At 36.1% G+C, this 16,092-nt stretch overlaps 1 protein-coding gene and 1 long non-coding RNA gene across 6 annotated transcripts in view; both read left to right on the top strand.

Moving 5' to 3' along the window:
• The window catches only part of rasgrf2a (Ras protein-specific guanine nucleotide-releasing factor 2a), a 42,787-nt gene that overhangs the window by 20,888 nt on the left and 5,807 nt on the right, over positions 1 to 16,092 (top strand). For 2 of the 5 annotated variants that reach the window (XM_083569265.1, XM_083569263.1), the window contains exons 15-26: positions 531 to 934; positions 2,677 to 2,814; positions 3,030 to 3,119; positions 3,415 to 3,521; positions 7,743 to 7,855; positions 8,080 to 8,140; positions 10,001 to 10,104; positions 10,990 to 11,074; positions 11,187 to 11,384; positions 11,510 to 11,589; positions 11,675 to 11,792; positions 15,962 to 16,030. In XM_083569265.1, the coding sequence (XP_083425391.1) occupies positions 531 to 934; positions 2,677 to 2,814; positions 3,030 to 3,119; positions 3,415 to 3,521; positions 7,743 to 7,855; positions 8,080 to 8,140; positions 10,001 to 10,104; positions 10,990 to 11,074; positions 11,187 to 11,384; positions 11,510 to 11,589; positions 11,675 to 11,792; positions 15,962 to 16,030 (1,567 nt within the window). Of the gene's footprint in view, positions 1 to 64; positions 158 to 530; positions 935 to 2,676; positions 2,815 to 3,029; positions 3,120 to 3,414; positions 3,522 to 7,742; positions 7,856 to 8,079; positions 8,141 to 10,000; positions 10,105 to 10,989; positions 11,075 to 11,186; positions 11,385 to 11,509; positions 11,590 to 11,674; positions 11,793 to 15,961; positions 16,031 to 16,092 lie in introns of all 5 variants that reach the window. The other 3 variants (XM_083569261.1, XM_083569262.1, XM_083569264.1) reach the window with 3 other exon arrangements.
• On the top strand, positions 5,017 to 7,115 carry LOC310741497. Its single transcript, XR_014537974.1, has 2 exons — positions 5,017 to 6,955; positions 6,991 to 7,115. It is a non-coding gene; the product is annotated as an uncharacterized lncRNA (long non-coding RNA).

The following is a 16,092-nucleotide window of genomic DNA, read 5'->3' on the forward strand; positions in this document are numbered from 1 at the left end:
ATGTACAGTTAATTGAGCTGTAATCCAAATACTCTCCCTGCTCCACAATCACTGAAATTTACAGGATTCAGTACCACTCATCTGACCGTTTGTCCATCTCCTCCATCTGTCCTGACTACAGCCTGAAGATAACAAGGCTTGCCCTGGAACAGTCTAAGTAAATCTATCATGCCTCTTTATTTCTCCCCCTCTTCATACATTCTCATTCCATCCTCATCCTCTAATTGCACACTTCTGTGCCTTTTTGTGTATCATAACAAATGATCTTTGTCCCTTATTACACAATATATTTGGTGTTAAATATGTCTAATGTCAACACAGCAAACAAAGCGCTTTGTTGTCAAACTCCTAAGAGATTTCAGGGATTTACTGGCCTCAGCGCAATCATTTGTAATGCTGTTTTAAGAGTAAAATTCACCATACTTGTAAATTCAGTGTTAATATTGTTGCTATGCATTTATTCATCTGTCTGCTTTACTCCCTCTCTTCCTTTGTTGCTCTGCACGTTTGCATCTCTTCTGGTCTCCCAGGTCCCTAGAGCTTTTTTTTGCCACTAACCAGAGCCAGTGGGGAAATGAGCTCCTGAACAACAAGTCCCCCCGACTGTCACGCAAGTTGTCTACACCGCCTCCTCTCTCAATCCCTTCCTGGACATCTTCACCCATGCACTGCCGTAAACTGTCGCTCAGTTCACCTGTAAGTGGGGGCAAAGCCATGGCTCTGGATCTCTCTGCCTCATCCTTGGCGGTCAGTAGTTCCATTTCTGCCTACAACCCCATGGTCTCTTCTCCACCCCCACACTGTACCAAATCTCCACTGGACCTGAGCAAGGGCCCCAATTCACCAGAGCTAGGTCCCACCACACCAGAAGAAGGTGGGGAACTCACAAATGTTGATGGGTTCTGTGGCAAGCTGAGGAGGAGTGTTAGGCGGAGTAAGTCATGTGAAAATTTGTTGTACTGCCGAGTCAAAAACAAGATTTAACCCCAAATATCATACTGACTTTAGGGTTATTTATTTGATAGTTTAAGGTACCACCAGGTTAGGGACTGGATCACCACACTGTGCTTAAGTCCAACAAAGAATAAATTCTTAGATTAACTTTGCCCTTATCTACTTATGTGCTTGGCAATTTGGTTACCCAACCTGCACTGGCTTAGAATAGATTATGTCTAGGTAACCTCATTAGCCCCATAACCTCCAGTTAAAAATAATATACAATTAAAAATATATATATTTACAATCTATGAAATCTTCTGCTTAAAAATTTGACTCTTCAGTATTTACACAAATAGAAATACCATATTTTCCGGACTATAAGCCGCTACTTTTTTCCCACGCTTCGAACCCCGCGGCTTAAACAACGAAGCGCCTTATTTATGGATTTTTCCTGCGTTTTTCCCCGGTTTCACAAACTTCAAGCCAAAAATCTGAGCACCAAAACATTAGACCAATGAAATTACCGAACGGGTTCAGGTGAACCAATGAAACTCTTTATATTAAATCAGATGCGCTCCCACTGAATCGACCCGCACCACATCATAAAAATAGATGAGGTTCCTCTGATGTTTGACCTGCCGCTCATTCGGACTGTCTACAGGAAAGGAGATCATTCGTCTCACTGAAAACAACCGGGCATGAAAAACGCACTTCACCTGTGTTCTGAGCTGCACGGCATCGGGAGAAAAGCTTCACCGATGATGATTTTTAAACGCACGACGATGCGAAAAGATAAACTCCCGAGAGAAATAGTTGTGAAAAGAAGGAGGAAGACAGTAAACAATGACTTTCTTGGTAGGCTACTGTTTAGATACAAGCCGTTGTAACGCATTGAGTCTGGGTGAAGGGAGAGCTCACTAACTCCAGTTGCAACAGAAATCATATAAGCACAGACAGGTTATCAAAACTCTTGCTTTTTTATTTTTCTTGGCAACAGCGTTACGGGTTAGTCAAAGAAACTTAAAAATGAGCATCGGGAAATAAAAAGGATATAATCCTCCGCCTTGCACACATGCAGTAATACCGGAAAAATGTGGCGGCAGGCTATTCCCAATTCCCGCTCTGCTCTTAAAGGAGCCACAACATATTTCACCCGTTACAACGTGTAACAGACACTGTCTTTCGTTAAAGCCTGTGTAAAGTTCATTAGTTTCAGTGTAGACAGCTTATTTATGTCCAAAATAAAAATCTTTGTAAAATTCAGTGGGTGTGGCTTATATTTGGGTGCGCTTAATAGTCCGGAAATTACAGTATGTATTTTTAATCACAGCTAAGAAAATCTATTTTCTGTACTTTAACATGCTAACAAGGTTGCTGTTTCTCTGGGAGTAAAGTGGTGTGTAATTAAGTGCAGATGGCTCAGTTTCAGGTCCAGGATTACTACCTGTTTTTTTTTTTTTAAGTGATTTGTTTTTATTTTAATCTCTAATTTTATATTTTTGTAATTCACTGTGTCATTTGCTTTGCTGCCACCAGGAGAGGGAGAGTTGTCTTTCTAGTAGTTTTCCCTTCCTAGTAGTCCAATGAATCGTTTCAAACAATATGTACATTTTGTGAAACTTTTTACCAATCTAGCCTGTCTGTTAAACAATTTACAATTGTCTGTTAAACAAACTTAATTAGACAAAAATAAGACAGAATAGTCATAAAAAGTAAGGATATTTTGTGTCCTGACAGATTTCTTAGAATCATTGTCATTTGACAAGTCTATCCCAGAGACACCTACCTCTGTTGAGTCAGGAGACTTGTCTCTGTGCAGCTTGCCATCTACCCCTTCCTCTACCCCACGACATCCCCGTTACAGACAGCCAGGAGGTAAAAAGATATAGCATTTCTCCATAATAATTTATATCTGAGCTGTTTTTAATAGTGTATTTTTAGTGCATTTACCCACATGCAAATCTTTCAGTATGACACTAGTGATAAAAGTCAACAACAGCATTAAGCCATACACGGCACTAGTATATATATAATTATTTTTTTTTTTTGCTTTTTAATGACAACCTCCATTTCCTGCTGGGACCTGACAGGTCAGTCCATGGAGAATTTGCGCTGTATGATGTCGTCTGCCTCTGCCTTTGCAATTGCCACAGCAGCAGCTGGACATAGTGGCCCTCAAGGTCAGACAGACCTCTCACTGGGCTATGCCCAAAATGACAAGCTCTGGTGTTGGTTTAAAAACCTTTGCCATGTGTAGTAGCAAAGACATTTTTCTTTATTTTTAGTTAAAAAGTTATTCTGATACTTTTTTGAAATATAGCAACTTATCTGTACAGGATTTCACTTATTTTTGTGTTGTAGTAATGATGTGAAACTTTTGGCCATTTAAGTTATCTTAATGATCATATTTATAAATAAATCATTTAGTCCTAGGCTATAAATACTGAATAAATATCTGCTACTTACTCTCTCTAGGTTTCACCAGCCCAGAGAAGTCATATGACAAGGAGTTTCTCATTCGCCGGGCCGTCACAAACAGGGTGCTCAACGTCCTGCGGCACTGGGTTTCAAAGCATTCACAGGTCAGCTTTATATTCATATTTATGTTACCTATTCATTTTCCAGAAAGGCAGATCCTAGAAGTTATAATTTGATGAAACAGCAAAATACTCTATTTCTATTAAAGAAAGAGAAAAAGAAAAAGAGAATAATATGTTTCTCAAATGAAAGTTAAATAAAAATTTCAACTCAATTCAGTGACAGAATGCAGTTTTTTCATAAATGTATTGTTTGGTACATATGGGAAAGACGGTTGAGAGTCACAGAATAAAGGCAGGTAGTTTGGATCCTGAGTTTGATTCCGAGTTAGGGTTCATCTCTGTGTGGAGTTTCAAATGTTTGTATAGGTGACTCCACTTACTACAATTTCTAGTTTTAATCTAAAAAAAACATGCCAGTATATAGACTAGCTACATTAAATTGACTTTACGTAAGAATGTGTATGTATATGGTGTTCGTCTAGATTTTCTGGTCGGATCACACAGAATAGCTACTCTAGTAAAAATTGCTGATAATGTTAATGCTGGTTAGATTGGGTACATTTATCTACAGTGGTCAATATACAGACGGGTGAGACCAAGGTCTTGGAATCAGGAAATGGCATTACTGGCATTTTTGGCCAGTAAAGAAATGGGCAGTGATTAAAAACAGCTTTAGAAGCAAATGTTAAATAGATCTGATCATATTTGATGTACTCATGCTTTCTATAATTTGTTAGAAGATTAAATGAGTGTTTAAGACCTGTCTCTAGTCACACCTTTCCTGTAATATAGGTTTTAGGTCAGTGTCATTTTATTAAGATTATGACAGTCTAATAAAGGTTGTTATGTTTTTTTTTTTTTCTTGTTTTCATTTGGAAGTATGGAGCTGTGTGAGAAACTTTGTGTAAGAAAGAACAACAATCGTGAGACAAAAAAAGTGTGGAGCACTGTGAGACTAAAAACTCGGTGTGTTAATTAAGCATTAATGTGAAAAAGGTGCACAGTCATGTGACATGAAACAAGGAGGCAGTTTTTGTGTTTAGTGTAGCTCTGTGTTCCATGGTGTTAATATATGTTCTCTTATGAAGCACCTTGGTCCTGGGGAAACGTTGACTTGATTTGACTTAACTAATGGGAAATGTAGTTCTGTTGTATTAAATTGACAACTTTCTGTTATAATATTCCTCCTTTAACCAGTATGGGTATGGAGCATTGTTCTAGGTGTTTTATGGCTTTTCAGAGATGATAATAAGCATAAATTTTAAGGGGAAAAAAACCCGAAGACAAAGACATTTTCCTATAAAAAGTCTGAGTTCTGACTGATCAGACTAGGCAAAAACACAACATCTCCAAAGGGTGGCCGAAAATAATGGGCATATACTGTACAGTGCAGTTAATGAGTAGAAGGTGTGTAGGGAAGGAAAAGCCTAGAAGATCATCAGGAAGTTCAATTCAATTCATTTTTATTTGTATAGCGCTTTTAACAATGAACATTGTCTCAAAGCAGCTTTACACAGATTTTTGTCCCTGTCATTTGTATATGTAAAATGAAGTCTTTTGTATATGTAAAAAGTGTGAGCATGTCTTATAACAATGTGTCTTGCAAAGCAGATGAAAGACGTTTGTCTGTAAATCTAGCATTATACCTTTTAAGATTCCTTCATATCCATTCAATAAATCTGAGTGGTCTGTTCCACTCTGCTGTGTGCTGTATACTGTTCTAACTTTTCTAATAATGTAACTTAAGTATGGTACAGTTACACCCTGGACTGTAATGTCTTATACCTATGTCAGAGTTGCTCTATTCATCACCCTTATTCTACACATGGTAATGATTGCAATGAAATGTCAACAGCCCCCTACGGCTCTGCATTGCTAGCTCCACTCTGTATATGTGTCAAGGCCAGTGACAAACATGACACTTTTTGTTTGTATCAAAACAACTGGCCTTGCCATTAACATCTGGGTTTTTCTATTTAAGACAAAACCATTTCAGCCATGATTTGATTTATTTTATTTTATTTATTTAACCTTTATTTTTCCAGGAAGGTCCCATTGAGATTAACAAAAATCTCTTCTTCCAGGGAGTCCTGGCCAAGGTGGCTGTATAAAAGTTTCACATAAACACATAACATACAAAACAAATTCTAAACAAACAAAAGAAAAAAAAAGCAATTAATTAAAACAGTAACATACTTCACTCGTTTTACATTGCAATATATTTTTAAACACATTCAAAGAAGGAATTATTTCTAGTGGAGTAATAGCTTGAAATTCATTTCACAGCCAAGGAGCACAGTAAGAGAAAGCAGATTTTCCGTGTTCCGAGTGTACTCTAGGTACGTCTAATGTAATACCAGTTGAAGATCTGGTGCTGTAGTTCTTTTTACGCAAACATAAAAGCCTAGTAATATAATTTGGAAGCATACCAAGCAGTGCTTTTACAGTATATACTAATATATGTGATTTCCTTCTTTTATATAAGGAGGTCCAACCTACACGGTTATATAGCAAACAATGATGGGTACGTGAACAAGCATTTGTTATAAAACGCAGTGCAGCATGATAAACACAATCTAATGTTTTTAATAAATATATAGAGGCATGCATATAAATAATATTACCATAATTTAAAATGGGTAAAAAAGTACTCTGTATAATTTTCTTTTTAGCTCCAAAAGAAAAACATTTTTTTTGCCAAAAGAGAAAACCCAGTCTTGGTTTTAATCTTTTTACCAAGTAATCAATATGAACATCAAATGCCAACTTCTCGTTTATCCATATTCCTAGATATTTGTAAGTTGTTACTCTATCTATATGCATGCCATCAATAGAAAGGATAGACGGAGCAGTGATCATAGAACGACTACGCGAAAAAATTATATACTTAGTTTTTTTCGCATTTAAAACTAATTTCAATTGGAGTAAATTATGCTAAAAAAATTTAAAAGAATTCTGGAGAATTTCAATAGCTTGTGACAAAAAGGATGCAGCTGAATAAATAATTGTATGGTCAGCATAAAAATGTAGCTTTGCGGATTTTATTCCCTGCCCTAATTCATTTATAAAAATAGAAAAAAGAAGTGGTGCCAATAAAGAACCTTGAGGAACACCCTTCTTGACTGTTAACACGGATGAAATATAATTATCTACAGCAACACATTGCGTTCGATCAAATAAATAATTTTTAAACCAACTCAAAGCCGAATTACACAGACCTATATATTTAAGTCTTTGTAACAGTAAGTAATGATCCACTAAGTCAGATGCTTTTGTCAAATCAACAAACAAGGTAACACAATGCTGTCTTTCATCGAGAGCAGTTATTAAATCATTTGTAATAAGTGTAGTAGCTGTTATCGTACTATGACCCGCTCTAAAACCTGACTGAAATGCGTTTAGAATATTATGACTACCTAGATATTCTTTCATTTGATCATTTACTATTGATTCAAAAACCTTTGCTGAGATCGGTAGTTTAGAAATAGGTTGATAATTATTTAAATCACAGGGATCTCCTCCTTTTAATAATGGCATAACCATAGCTGATTTCCAAGAAGTTGGAATTACATTAGTGGATAGACTCAAATAAAAAATTGATGCAATAGGTTCAGCAATAATATCTGCAGACAATTTTTTAAAAACTGGTTCAATTTTATCAGATCCACCTGATTTCTTACAGTCTAAATTTGAGAGTAGTTTATAAACTTGGCTGGGTAATATAGATGTAAAGGAAAATAAATCTAAATCATTATAATTTGTCGGCTCTTTAATTTCCTGTTCGCCAGTGACCAACGAATTACTGGTATCTGTTATCAAACTAGCTGAAATAAAATGATTATTAAACATATCAACAATATCAGCCTTGTCTGTAATTAATGTTTGGTCCACTTTTGAAAGTTTTGGAAGATCAGTAGATTTATTTGACCCTACAAGAGATTTTGTTAATTTCCAAAATTTAGAAGGATCGTTCATGTTATTGTTAATTAGATTAAGATAATACTGGCTTTTGGAATTTTTTATCAATTTTGTACACTTATTTCGTAATAATCTATAATTTGACCAGTCCTCATCTCTATTTGTTTTCTTTGCTTTGGACCAGGCCACATTTCTTTGTTTAATAAGATAATAAACAGATTCATTAAACCAAGGATTATTTTTCCCACTTTCCCAGCATTTGTGTGCTGATAGACTGATGTACAATCATGCCTTGTGCCCAGTGTTTCTGGGTTGGAATTAATGTAATGGTTGTGTGCTTCACAGGACTTTGAAATGAATGGCGAACTAAAGGCGGGAGTCATCAGTCTTCTAGAGGAAGTGCTGAGGGATCCTGACCTGCTACCTCAGGAAAGAAAAGCCACAACCAACTTACTAAGGTTGTACCTGATGTCTTATCAATCTGATCACTGACATTAACTTTTTTATAGACTGTCAATCTATATTTATTTTGTAACCTGTGATTGTAAAATTTAAACAAATAATAAAATACTTTTTTTCTATTAAGCCAAAGCATCTTTGAATGCTGAGACCATTATATTGGCAAATTGTTTTTGTGACAAGAAACACATATCCATCTAATCTTTTTTTTCCTCCACTTCAGTGCCCTTTCTCACGAGGAACCAGATGACACGCAGCTTAAAATCAAAGATTTTCTGCTAATGGTGAGTGTGTGTATGCTCTATATTAGTATGTGTATTTGATTAACTAGTGAAATATTGATTTAAAATATTATGACTTCATCAGCCATGCAACAATTAAATTAAATGAATGCCATCTCCTCATCGATATCTCTTTTGTATGAAGATGCATTAAATCAGTCAGATAAATCATGAATATATAGACAGATAGATTTTTAAGCATTTACTACCTACCAGAAGTGCAAATAGTAGCATTGTTAAATTGTTATATTTTAATACACTGTATATACTAATTAATACAACAGTATCCAAAATAATACACAGCATATATTCAGATAATATGCAGTTATATAGATTATAATTTATTTTATAGTATTATTATTTATTTAGCAAAAATTAAGGCAAAATGGGGAAGCCATGTGTGAACTAAATACACCTTATAATTTAATAGCTTGTACAACATCCTTCAGCAGCAATCAAATTTTTTTCTTAGTAAGTCTCACACATTGTTGTAAAGGAATATAAGCCCATGTTTCTTACAGTGTTCTGCCACAGCATTTAATTCGGTCTGGACTTTCATTGGGCCATTGTAAGGCACCACCTTGATTCTGTTCTTTTTAAGTCATTCTGTTGTAGATTTGTTGATGTGCTTGGGGATCATTATCCTGTTGCATGACCCAATTTTAGCCAAGCTTTAGCTGTAGAACAGATGAATACAGTAGAATACAGGTTTACAGAGGTGTTTGTGGCCAATTTAATGACTGCCCAGGTCCTGTTACTGCAAAACAAGCTCAAATTATAACCTCTCCATTACTGTGCTTTACAGTTAGTATGGTATGTTTGTGCGGATATGCTGTGTTTGCCGTTTTGCAAAATATGGTGCTGTGCATTTTGGCCAAACATCTCCACTTTGGTCTCATCAGACCAAAGGACATTGTTCCAGATGTTTGTGGTTTGTTCAGACGCAACTTTCCAAAACTAAGTCGTACTTCTTTGTACTTTTTAGAGAGAGAAGGCTTTCTCCTGTCAGCCCTAAAAAAACTTGTTAAAATTAATGACAATACAATTAGTAAAAGACTGAACATTTAGCATGCTAACTGAACACTGTAGAGTCTGATATGTAACTCCAGTTTTTTGCAATTTCCTGACATCGCACAATTCGACCCTGGGGTAAATTTGCTGGGATTTCCACTTTTGGAAAGATTGGCAAATGTCTTGCCAATTGTCATGAATGTTTTCCTTACTACAGAATGATGGACTTTAACAATTGGTTTATTGCTGATATCTTTTCTCCTTGGCATTGTGTTAACACACCTGAAAGTTCCAGATCAGCAAACAAAACTTTTGCTTTTATAGAGGCGGTCACAGTGGCTGATGATCAAGAGCATTTGAATAGCATCATCTGGCTGCTACTTAGCTTCTTAATTCCTATTGAAGGAGTAAGGGTGTACTTAGAGTTTCACACATGGTTTCTCTATATTTCAGGATATTTTTTGTAAAAATATATTTATATATATATATATTATTCAAAAATATAAATTTTTGAATAATAACGTGTTGTTCATAAGTTACCAACTCCCCCAAGCTGGGATATTGCTATAAATCTACAACTCTATCGAATTGTATATCTAGCAATTATATTATAGAGAGTATACAAAATAAAATTGTTGAACACATCTTTGCATTTTATAAATTTGTGCGTGTGTGTGTGTGTGTGTGTGTGTGTGTGTGTGTGTGTGTGTGTGTGTGTGTGTGTGTGTGTGTGTGCGTGCGTGTTTGTGTGTGTGTGTGTGTGTGTGTGTGTGTGTGTGTGTGTGTGTGTGTGTGTGTGTGTGCGTGCGTGTGTGTTGGGGTGGGGTGGGGTGGTGGATGGGGGGTTCTTAGTCAGAGTACCCCAAAATGGAGTGCTTTGAGTCTTTGTCTGCAATGGAGCTGGCTGAGCAAATCACCTTACTGGACCACATTGTGTTCAGAAGTATTCTTTATGAGTGAGTATCCTTTATTTGTAATTATTTAATACAGAAGTGCATAAGAATAAGAATTCAGTTATTTTATATATTCAGTTATTTTATATATATTCTAAATATTCCAACTGTATGCCTGTAGACCTTTCTCAGAATATAAAGAAAAAGATACAGAAACAGATGAAACAAACAGAGCTCATATGTGTCATGTTAGTGATTAGGTATTCAGGTCATCCACAAACACTTTCCTGTTGGTGAAGACTTGCTGATCTATACCTTCCTCTGCTACATCCAGTGCATGGGGGTACATAGGTACTCTTTAAGAAAAGTAAAAGGATTTTCAGTAACAACACTAAAATGTGAGCCCAATTGTCATGTAATACCAAGACTGGCAGATACTCATGCAATATAAGAACTTTTTTTAATAAACTGACAGACAACTCGGTTAAAATGGAGATCCAAATTCATGACCAGAAAACAGGCTGAGGTCAGGTGATCAGCAAACAACATAAAAGCAAAAATTAGACATGAAACCCAAAAAATCAGATCACAAATGGGCAAGAGAAACACGGAGCAAAAGAAATTGCATGAACAGGCAGCAAACAGTGAAAAATACTCTTCACGAGCATACAGCAGAAAAACTAGGGTATTTAAACACAAACTATTTAATGGGATAAATGCAAACAATAAGGACGTGAGATAAACAAACAATACCAAGACAGGGCTGGAGACAAGACATAAAATCAAAACAAATACACATGGCCACATAAACACAGAAAACATTAGAGAGCACTGTAGCGCTTGGAGCAATAGGTATGATCTCTGGCAGCTATGGTTCACCAGGACCAGGGCTGGGAATTCTAAACTAATGTAACCTTTTTATATTATCTTTTATATCTGTTGCTTCAGGGAATTTCTTGGCCAAGGATGGATGAAAATGGACAAAAATGAAAGAACTCCATACATCATGAAGACTAGTCAGCACTTCAACGATGTAAGTGCGCACAGAAAACAAATAAAAGATTTAGACCAAGATTTGAACAAGTTTCATTGTCTTCTTTTTTTCTTCTCTATCTCTCTCTCACACCCCCACCACCCTCCACCAGATGAGTAATCTGGTGGCATCTGAGATCATGTCACACACAGAGGTAAGCTCCAGAGCTAATTCGATTGACAAATGGTTGGCAGTGGCTGATATCTGCCGCTGCCTCAACAACTACAACGGAGTGCTGGAGATTACATCTGCTCTCAATCGCAGTGCTATTTACAGGCTGAAAAAGACCTGGGCTAAAGTCTGCAAGCAGGTATACTGCCATTTGAATACTTAAACATTTTGTAATAGGTATAAAAATATATAAATTATTAACTCTTTCTGGTTTGTCTATTATAAATGCAAAGCTGGAGGTTAATTACAGTTTTCTTTCATTAGACCAAAGCACTGATGGATAGGCTACAGAAAACAGTGTCTTCAGAAGGAAGATTTAAAAACCTAAGGGAAACCCTGAAAAAGTGAGTTTGTAATTTATACTTAGGATTTTGTAGAAGCTGTGATGTTTCTGTGATAGTGTATAACAATATTTTTTATCGCCTACAGCTGCAATCCTCCATGTGTACCATATTTGGGCATGTACCTAACAGACTTGGCATTTATTGAAGAAGGTACACCAAATTTTACAGAAGAGGGACTAGTCAATTTCTCCAAAATGAGAATGGTGGGTCTAAAGCATGTATACATTATTATGTATTTACATAATGTTCTGCATATAAGTGTATATTTATAATCTAGTTTCACTTTAATAGAAACCAAAATGCATAAAACCATACAGATTCAGTTCAAGAGCTTCAGTTTATGTTCACATAAAAAATCAGAATGGGGAAAATGTTTGATCTGTGTGACTTTTGGATTGGCTGGTTTGAGTGTTATAAAAAGTGCTGATCACCACAACAATCCAGTCTCTAACACGTAATTGTCACACTTGTTCGCAAATTTGTGGTTGTTGCTTGTACCTGTGAATGAAACCCTTACAGTAGGACTTACATGTGCACAAATGTTATATAAAATAAAATAAATGTTTTAATGTACAAAATAAATATTTAACATAAATGTGAATGTACTGCATTTACAATTATGAGCTAATAGCCCCTGTTCTCCCAGGAAAACCTGGTCCTGGTAGGGACTCCAGTTTTAAACCTTTTTTTTGTTGTTGTTGGAATTGTTAGTTTGGGTACAGGAGGCTTGTTTGGGAACATAATTTCATCTCATCATAATTTCAGCAACTTTTAACTCCTGAAACTAATCTTTGTTATTATTTACAGATATATACATGAAAAAAATTGTTGATTAAATTATCAGTAGCTAAATTGGCTACCTGCCTATCAAGTGCTTGTCATGCTACCTACCTTTACATTTATCCACTTGTGTATGTTTGTGCACCTGTAATTGCATGATATTGCAGTCCCAAATCAATCACAGAAATATTTAAATACAAAAAAATAAAAATAAAAACATACAGTGGGGGAAATAATGAATTGATCCCCTGGTGATTTAGTAGTAAATTAACAGTCTAAAATTTGTATGGTAGGTTTATTTGAACAGAGAGACATGATATACAAATATTCATTAAAAAAAAAACATTAAAGAAATAAGTATTTGATTCCATACCAACAAACAAGAATTCTGACTCCCACAGACCCAAATTAGTCCCGTCCCTTTAGGAACGAGCTCCTCATATCAACTCATTATGTGTATAAAAGAATCAAGCACCATGGGAAAGACCAAAGAGCTGCAAAGCACATCAGGGACGAGATTGTACACCTGCACAAGGCTGAAATGGGCTACAAGACCATCAGATTGTAGCCTTGGCCATATGATTTGGGTCATTGTCATGCTGGAAGACCAATCCATGACCCATCTTCAGTGTTCTGGCTGAGGCCAGGAGGTTCTCATTCAGGATTCTGCAGCGCATGACCCCGTTCATGTGGTGGAGAGGTTTGAATAAAAGAGGTTAATTCTGTGACTGGTGTCTTTTATTCACACATGAGGTGATATTAGGAGTACTTTCCCAAAGGGACAGGACTAATTTGGGTGTGTGGGAGTAAACTTTAATGTTTTTTTTATGGATTTATTTTTTTTTCCATCTCTCTCTTAAAATAAAAATATTAGACTGTTAATTTATTTATAAAGCGTATTTCCCCCACTGTAAATGGATATATACATTGTATAAGGGTCTGCATTTGTTTTTTAGACATTGGTAGGATTTAATTCAGATTACTTGTATCAAAACAAGATCTTGGGGCCACTGACTGTTTTCAGCCTCCAGTGGAATTTCTTTTCACTTTGTTAAAAAATAGCATGTGGTAAAACTGGCAACCTTATCAGCATTGTGCTTAGAAAATTATCATAGGTACAAAATATTAAAATTCCACATTTAACATTTAAATGAAATATTTACATTTATATTTAAAATTGTATAGTATAAGTTTTAAAGCAAACCAAATTATCACCCACCACTGGGCTTGACAGTTCGTATGAGATGTCTTATGTTGATATGTTGTGTTTTTTGCCAAACATCTACACTTTGGTCTTATCCGTCCAAAAGACAATGTTCCGCAAGTTGTGTGGCTTGTTCAGATTTTCAACTTTGCAAACCTAAGCTCTGCTACCATGTTCTTTTCAGAGAAAAACGTTTTCTTCAGGCAACTCTTCCAAACAAACCATACATGTTCAGCATTTTTCTAATTGTACTGTCATTAGCTTTTATATTTGACATGTTACATGAGACTGCCGTGTCTTTATTACCTTCAATTTTTGAGAATTGCATGGTCTGACTTTCTTTTGTGTTAATTAACACATGAATGGTTGAGACTAAAAAACTGATAAAACTTGAGCTTTATAGAGTCGGTCTCACATGCTGATAATCAATTAGCAAATAATTAGCATTAATTAATTAGCATCACCTGGATGCTGCTTAGTCTCTTAATTTCTATGGAAGCATTAAGGGTATACTTAGTTTTTCCTCATATAGTTTCTATATTTCGGATTAATTTTATTATAAATAAATAAAAAATGATGTGTGCAATATGTCATGTCGTGGCTTTCATCTAAGTATTTAGCTAATTTTAGGACCTGCTAAGGACCAGATAAAATTGTTATTATGTAAAACGAAAGAAACCAAAGGAGAGTGGATTTTCTTTTCACGCGACTGTAAAAGTAACAGAATGGTTACTGTTTGAAAAAAGTGCAAGAAGAAAAAGCTATGCATCTTTTTACCATGTACAGCATCTCACAAAAGTGAGTACACTCCTGACATTTCAGCAACCATTTAAATATATGTTCTCAAGGGACAATATTGTAGAAATTAAACTTGGATATATTTTAGAGTAGTCATTGTGCAGTACAGATTTACTGTCCTCTAAAAATAACTAAACATACAGTGATAATAGCTGTACATCGTGTAACCATGCAAAGCCACATGTCCAAGTCATCATATTCATGTTTTTGTCTGCTTGACAGAACCACACAAATTTGTGTATCGTGTATAAGAACAGGTAAAATTTGGTGCATGTTGATGTTCAACATGCAGCTCATGGTAAAGAATCTCTGAGGACTTGAGAATTAGAATTGTTGCTCTCCACAAAGATGACCATCACTATAAGAAGATCAGTAACACCCTGAAACTGTGTCACAGCACAGTGGCCAGAGTCATGCAGAGACAGGCTCCAAGACGGGTTCCACTCAAAACAGACCTCCCAAGGGTCGATCAAAGGAGTCCTCGAGCTTCAAAAAAGAGACGCATGAGTGTTGCCAGCATTGCTTTAGAAGTTGCAGAAGCGGAAGGTCTGCACACTGCAAAAAATTGGTTTTCATTGCCGTCATCCCAGAAGGAAGCCTCTTCTGAAGCTGGCTCAGAAGAAAGCCTGCAAACAGTTTGCTGAAGACAACCTGTCCAAGAGCATGAATTTCTGCAACCATGTCCTGTGGTCTGATGAGACTAAGATAAACTTGTTTGGCTCAGATGGTGTCCAGCATGTGTGGTGACGCTCTGGTGAGGAGCACCAAGAAAATTGTGTCTTGCATGTCAAGCATTGTGGTGGTAGCATCATGTTCTGGGGCTGCATGAGGGCTGCTGGTCATGGGGAGCTGTGGTTAAATGATGGAAACATGGATTCCAACATGTACTGTGAAATTCTAAGGCAGAACATCAGCAGTTTTTCAACATAACGACCCCAAACACACCACCAAGATGACAACTGCCTTGCTGATTAAGCTAAAAGTGAAGGTAATGGAGTGGCAAAGTATGTCTCCAGACATTAACCATATCGAGCACCTGTAGGGCATCCTCAAGCAGAAGGTGGAGAAGCACCATATGTCTGATATGATGCTCACACAAAATATTGGCACTTTGGACACAGTTTTGACATGTTCACTTAGGGTGTACTCACTTTTGTTGGCAGCTATTTGGACAATATTGGCTGTATGTTCAGTTATTTTCAGAGGACAGTAAATCTGTACTGCTCTACAAGCTGCGCATGACTACTTTAAAATATATCCAAGTTTAATTTCTATGTTATTGTCCCTTGAGAAGATTTACTAAAATGTTTGCTGGAATGTGAGGGGTGTACAAAAAAAAACTGAATATTAAGAATCATAATTTTTAAATGCACTGTTTTTTGCTAATAGTTGTCAAATGTGTATCATGCTTCTGTATAATCTCTACTTCATTCAGTGTACATGTTCCAGCACAATGTTTTGCTACACTTTTAAGATTTTTATCTGACTCATCTGATTTATATAGATGACATTATATATGTTGGGAGTGTGAAAAGTAATGAAAAAAATCTGTGTTCTATAACATTCTGTATTTATCTCTATAATCCGTAGATTTCTCACGTCATAAGAGAGATACGCCAGTTTCAGCAGACCCCCTACAGGATAGAACATCAGCCCAAGGTGCTTTAATTGTTGGGCTTTGGAGCAGTATATATTAGTGCTAATCTCAATCATAAAGCATT

The sequence above is a fragment of the Silurus aristotelis genome, assembly GCF_946808225.1.
Source record: "Silurus aristotelis genome assembly, chromosome: 18".
Lineage (NCBI taxonomy): Eukaryota > Metazoa > Chordata > Actinopteri > Siluriformes > Siluridae > Silurus > Silurus aristotelis.